This window comes from Mycetomoellerius zeteki, unplaced genomic scaffold, assembly GCF_001594055.1.
Source record: "Mycetomoellerius zeteki isolate Tzet28-1 unplaced genomic scaffold, Tzet1.0 scaffold234, whole genome shotgun sequence".
NCBI classification, from domain to species: domain Eukaryota; kingdom Metazoa; phylum Arthropoda; class Insecta; order Hymenoptera; family Formicidae; genus Mycetomoellerius; species Mycetomoellerius zeteki.
Genome location: NW_017257210.1, coordinates 32,002 through 38,833, shown reverse-complemented (window position 1 = coordinate 38,833; position 6,832 = coordinate 32,002). Strand labels below are relative to the sequence as shown.

The 6,832-nt window shown below is 34.4% G+C and overlaps 1 protein-coding gene across 4 annotated transcripts in view; it reads left to right on the top strand.

The window, feature by feature from the left end:
* tok (tolloid-like protein 1 tolkin) overlaps positions 1–6,832 on the top strand; it is a 59,262-nt gene that overhangs the window by 38,499 nt on the left and 13,931 nt on the right. For 3 of the 4 annotated variants that reach the window (XM_018449209.1, XM_018449208.1, XM_018449205.1), the window contains exons 5-11: positions 582–962; positions 1,303–1,481; positions 2,746–2,976; positions 3,304–3,528; positions 3,731–4,198; positions 4,503–4,625; positions 4,716–5,034. In XM_018449209.1, the coding sequence (XP_018304711.1) occupies positions 582–962; positions 1,303–1,481; positions 2,746–2,976; positions 3,304–3,528; positions 3,731–4,198; positions 4,503–4,625; positions 4,716–5,034 (1,926 nt within the window). The remainder of the gene's footprint in view (positions 1–581; positions 963–1,302; positions 1,482–2,745; positions 2,977–3,303; positions 3,529–3,730; positions 4,199–4,502; positions 4,626–4,715; positions 5,035–6,832) is intronic. The other variant, XM_018449210.1, reaches the window with a different exon arrangement.

Below are 6,832 nucleotides of genomic sequence, written 5' to 3'. Positions count from 1 at the left end.
GTTTTGTCGTAATTGCCAGCGCCAATTGCCAATTTCGTTCTCTCTCGTAAAAAGTTATGTGTTCTGCACAGTGCCTTTAATTTACGTCTAGCGACTCGCTTTTATCGCTATCCTGTCGAAATCGTTCTGTTTCGCAAATGCTTATTTTTGAAAAAAAAAAGACAATATTTTATATTATTTGTCAAATTATATATATATGTTTTACATCACAGTTAAATGTGTAATATTTCTGGTTGCTCAAATTTTATATTTCTATTGTTGCTGTTGGTTTCGGCTTTACCTACATTTTCAATTAATATTTTCATTTTTATGTGTTTTGTTCGCCAAAAAATAAAAGTATAAAATATTGTTAGTTATGTATAAACGTACGTACGCTGAAGCCGGAATTTGGCGATACATCCATATGTGTTGTGTGTGTATGGATGTACATATGTATCCATATGTACATGTGCATGGATGCGTGTGAGTGTACGTGTGCGTGTATGGATGCGTGCGAGTGTACGCGCGCGCGTTTTGTGTGCGTGTGTGCGTGCGTGCGTGCAACTTACGCATTATTGTTATGTTTATACATATATCCTCAGAATTTTGCGGAGATGTTCTCACAGTCATTGTAATCGACGAATGCATGGCCTTATTATCGATGCGTCGGATGAAATTGTTTCCATACACGATCGACGCCTTCGCTCCATCGAATTCTACGATATAGAACACAAACCAAAATATTTAACGAACAAAAGCGGCGCGTATTTAAGCAGAATACGTCGAGCAGCTACTGCGAGAAAGGAACGAGTGTGGGATCATGGTGTGATTCCCTATGAGATCGATGGCAATTTTTCCGGCGCTCACAAAGCCTTATTCAAGCAGGCGATGAGACACTGGGAAAACTTCACTTGCGTGAAATTTGTAGAGAGGGTGCCTAGAGAGCATCCTAATTATATTTTGTTTACGGAAAGACCTTGCGGGTGAGTCACACATAATAGACAGCTCCTACATCTCTCCTTATGTATGTACATATAGCGCGCGACTTGTACAATTTGTTGTTCAATTATTTTATATTATGAACAACTCTATTTTCGAATGATTATTATTATTTTAAGTGGTACATCATTTTACATTATTCCTTCTTATCTCGTAAAATAATTACATAGCAATATACATATACAAGATAATATCTCTAATGTAAAATATCCTTCTTTATACGATTTTACATTATTATTTCTAAAGGAGAAGAAATTGCGGCCGCGACAAGTGTATGTTCAACGATAAAATATACTTTCTCTCTCTCTCTCTCTCTCTTGACAGGTGTTGTTCTTTCGTTGGAAAGAGAGGTAACGGACCGCAGGCTATTAGCATCGGAAAAAACTGCGATAAGTTTGGTATAGTTGTACATGAGTTGGGTCACGTCGTTGGATTTTGGCACGAACATACTCGACCGGATCGTGATCGTCATGTACAAATCATCCGTGATAATATTATGAGTGGTAAGTGATTTTTTATTTATTCCAAAATTGTGTTCCAAAAAGAAAATACATTTTCAAAGTAGAAATAATGGCGAAATCTCAGAGAAGATATTACAAAAGTGATTTTCATCTTTTTAAGCCATTTTCTAAATTTTACTGGCCAAGTTATCTGAAATGAGTTTGTATAAATTTTTGAACAGATTTCTTTTTAACAAAGTTATAATTGTAATTAGACCGTTATTACTTATTCATTCATCATATATTTTTTTAAATCATTCTCAAAATTGATCTTGATTCATCTTTTCATATAGTAGATCTGATATGTATGTGGAGATTTGTTAAATATCCAACTCCCACATATTGTAGAATCTGATGTGAATTTTACTTATAGTTGGCAAAATTTTACTACACATTGTGTGACTTACACTGTATAATTGAATAAATATTGTAAAACATATAATATATTAATTATTGACACAATGCCATGTAATAGATAAAAGGTCCATTTGAATAATAAGAAAATGTATCTCATTATTCAAAGTTATTACATTATTTGGATCTACGAAGAAGCTTTAAAAGATTGTCAGTAATGTAATTATGCTCTAATTTTCTGCATTCTGATTGGCGCTTTTAAACTGCTGTTATTTCAGAGTTTAAGAGAACGCCAATGTAGTACTTAGGGTTTTTATCTCATCTGAAATTATAATCTAATTAAAAATGTGATCGTGATATCTCTTTTAAGTCGGAGAGACAGCTGATACTTAATATCGGAAATGCATCTGTGCGAATTTGTCTCGCCAAAACATAATCTATTTTTAATTAATGGTATACAAAAAATATTTCTATCATTTGATCTTTGCAATTATTAACAATAATATATGTTGGTCTTAATTTTGAAAGATCGATACGTTTTCTAATATCAAGCACTTACGTTTAGTATATGCACTCAATATTTGTTCGTTACATTAAATGCGTGTATTGTCTTTATTGATATGTGAAATACAAAATATTATATATGTATTTGGTGTAATAGAAGAAGAGGTTTGTGGAATATCGAAAATTATTAGAAGATGCATCGATACAACACACATTTTGGGTGCATTCTGATATTCACTGCCAATGCTAAAACTGTACAGTACGTGCGCTTTAGATTTTTAGCACTGATAGTGAATATTGGAACGCACTCTTTATATATCCTGCAAAATAATAATTTATTTGATTTAAGCCTACATACACAACATAGAAACTCTTCTTCGGGCCGAAAATATTAAATGTCGTGTTACAGGTCAGGAATACAATTTTAATAAATTGACTGAGGAAGAAGTGAATTCACTCGGTTTGCCCTATGATTATGATTCTATTATGCACTATGCAAAGAATACCTTTTCGAAAGGTACTTATCTGGACACAATCTTACCTATGGAAATTCATGGAAAAAAGAGACCCGAGATCGGACAAAGAATTAGACTGAGCGAGGGCGACATCGCACAAACGAATCTTTTATACAAGTGTCACAGTAAGAATCCAACTCAATTGTTCTTGTGCATTTTTGTTGGAATCTTTAAATAGAATAGTTATAAAAGTTAAATATTGCTTCAAAAAGAGAAAGCTTGATATTGAAATATCATATGTATTCATTAACTTTTACGATCAAATTTTTCGATAGCTGACGCAGTACGAAATATGTACATTGATGAAAAGATTTAAGATAAGTGAACGCACTAAAGTTGAAAGATTAAAAAATTTTTTTTATCTTGTTTCGTTTAAAATATATATATGCTAGTGTCGTTTAACTAATTCAGTTTAACCTGATTAAATGAATAAACTTGATAAATTTTTGCAGAATGCGGTAGAACTTTTCAGGAAAATAGTGGTAGTTTTGGATCACCAAACCATCCGAATAATTCTCCGTCTGGCGATGGAGAACGGTGCGAATGGAGGATTACGGCAACGCATGGCGAACGTATTGTACTAAATATCACGTCTCTCGACATATTCAAAAGCGATTATTGCCGTAGCGATTATCTTGAGATTCGAGACGGGTACTGGTATAAGAGCCGAGTATTAGGTGAGAATTTTTCTTCTTTAAAAAATTATGCGGTTTTGCATTCTGCAATAATCCCAATGATGCGAATATACATGGAAAAGAGTATTTAAGAGGTGTATAAGGGATGCATTAAAATTATGGTGTGGTTCTATCAGAGAACGCTGTTCGCAGAAATTAGTAGCGATTCTATAATTCTCAAACTCTCCGCTTTCATTTAATTCAGGTCGATATTGCGGTAGCGGTAAGATGCACGAACCAATAGTGTCTAGTGGAAGTCGTATGCTGGTAACGTATGTAACGTCCAGTAGACAAAGTGGCCATCGTGGTTTCACTGCGAGTTACGAAGCTGTTTGCGGTGGTGATGTTGAATTGGATGGCGTAGGACATTTGGAGTCACCAAATTATCCAGAAGAGTATCAATCCAGCAAAGAATGTGTGTGGAAGTTGTCTGTACCTCAAGATTATCAAGTGGCCTTGAAATTCCAGTCTTTCGAGATCGAGAATCATGACAATTGCGTGTACGACTATGTTGAAGTGCGTGATGGACATAACAACGATTCTCCCTTAATCGGCGTTTATTGTGGGTACAAGATACCACCAGATATTAAGTCGACGGGGAATAAACTACTCGTTAAGTTTGTCAGCGACGGTTCCGTTCAAAAGGCCGGTTTCTCGGCAACTTTTATGAAAGGTGCGGAAACAGCAAAAAACAGCAGTAGTCAAGAGTCTATTATATACTATACGTATATCGTATACATATACCACACTCTTGTGTTAGTTTAATTGTTATACCTAATGCTGATTCTACAATGAGTCGGTAATCCTAAGTCTTTTCGGTGAAGTTGACTTGCAATAGCCAACTTGTACGACTAATGCTGATTGGCCAACTTCATCGATTAAGTCTAAGACTTCTGACTACAGACTCATTGTAGAATTAGCATAATACCCTAATACAATAATCGTACATGACGAACAATGTTACTTTAATGTTTAAGAATTCGACGAATGCGTGTTAACGGATCACGGTTGCGAACATGATTGTATCAATACGCTCGGTGGATACGAATGTTCTTGTAAAATTGGTTTCGAGTTACATTCTGATGGCAAACATTGCGAAGGTAAAGTGCAACGATTGTCTTTTAAAATCTCTGGAAAATCTGTTTAATTTAATTAGCCAGTATAATAAGTAAAATTTTCTGTTTCCATAGATGCTTGTGGTGGATTTTTTGACGATAGTAATGGTACTATTACGAGTCCATCGTTTCCCGAAACTTATCCAGGAAACAAAAACTGCGTCTGGGAAATTATCGCTCCGCCTCAATATCGTATCACTCTAAACTTCACACATTTTGATCTCGAAGGTAACAACGTATACCAGGAAGAATGCGAGTACGACTCTGTAGAAGTGGCGAGTAAGCTTGGCGATGACGTTCTTAGAAAACATGGGATATTTTGTGGTGCACGGTTACCGCCACTTATCACATCCGAAGGCAACTTTATGAGGATTACCTTCACATCTGATAACAGGTTTTATTTCGTGTCGACTATCTTATAGTATCTAGTTTATATATGTAGTAGCCAGTACATAAGATCTTTATATATTACAGAAGAAAATGTAGTGTTATACATTTCGTCATGTTTTGTCGATCGATGCATTTACTCATATTATCTCACCAGTACTTAGCAATCAATGCATATATGGATATAGTGTTTGTTCTAAGAAAATGCGCGTTTTTTCTTTCCCTTTTTTCCTCACAGAAAAGATTAAAAATCAAATTGATTTGTTGAATGTACATACATACCTATATTGTATATATATTCATGTATTATATAATGCATGTACATATATATTGTATATATACAGGGTGTTTCTTAAATAGCGGATACTAATCATACCGTATAGCGTTATTCCTCATTGAAAATTGAGTCGAAAAGTCCTGTACAATTTTGCAATTTTCGTAATGGTTGACGAAATATTAATTTCTAAATATTGTCAAATAAGCCCGTATCCGGCTGCTCAACCATTAACTATCACAAAAATTGCAAAAAAGTAGAGGACTTTTTGATTCAATTTTTTATAAGGAATAACATTATATGTGATTCGGCAATCGCTTATTCGACAATCTTTAGAAATTAATATTTCATCAATCATTGCGAAAATTGCAAAATGGTAGAAGACTTCGACTCAATTTTTAATCAAGAATTATACGATTAGTGTCCGCTATTTAAGAAACAACCTGTATATATATATATATTTATACACTACGCGCATAAATTAAAGCATCACCTCTCACACCTTCGAAAAATGGGTAAACTTCAAAGAAGTGTAACTTCTACAAAAATGGTCAAAATGAGATTTTAAAAAAAGCATTTTGTAGCTTGAAATCTCTACTTTCCAAATCTGTATAATGAAATAACGATTCGACTGATTTTTACGGAACTACATGATTATAAAGGAAGATCCGTAAAATCTCAAAATTTTTTGTAAACTTTACACAGTTTCATGCCGTGAATGAGCAATCGGGCACAAATCATTTTCACAGCTTTCGAAAGCGTGATCCTTTACCTTTAATTTACTTTTTTTTACCTCTGTACGATTTTTTTTTACCGAGTTATTCAACATTGAAATAAAATTGGTCCCTTTGACTTTGACTGCTCATAAAAGACGAACGGAGTGACGTACAGCATTTTTTAAACAAGCAAAAAAAAGTTCAAAGTTTTCTCTTTAAGATGCTTTTATCAATTTTTAGACACAGATAAGCTTTTTATGTAAAAACTTAAGTGAAAGGTAAAGTTGAAAACTGAGACAATTACCTGTTTCTATTCAACTCGATCTATTCTGATCAAAAAGAGAGAGAAACCCTATGATATTAACGTAATTTTACATTTTAGGGTCTACTGATTTCAACGAAACTCATACAAAACAGTTGCGACATTTTAAAACTAATGTCCTTCATGTTCGAAGTTACGATTTTGGGCAAGACGACATTTGTTGATTTAAATTTAATCTTATATCACAGCATATGCGATCACACCGCTGGCATTAGCGTTATGGTGATTTTGGGCAAGACGACATTTGTTGATTTAAATTTAATCTTATATCACAGCATGCGATCACAACGCTGGCATTAGCGTTATCCGAAGCGTACCACGTGGAGGTTGCACAGTTGGATTTATGCTTCTTGTGTTTGTGTACGTGTCCGTGTACGTGTGCGCGCGCGCGTGTAAGGCGTAACTTCCAACATGAAGGACATTAGTTTTAAAATGTCGCAACTATTTTGTATGAGTCTCGTTGAAATCAGTAGACCCTAAAGTGTAAAATTAC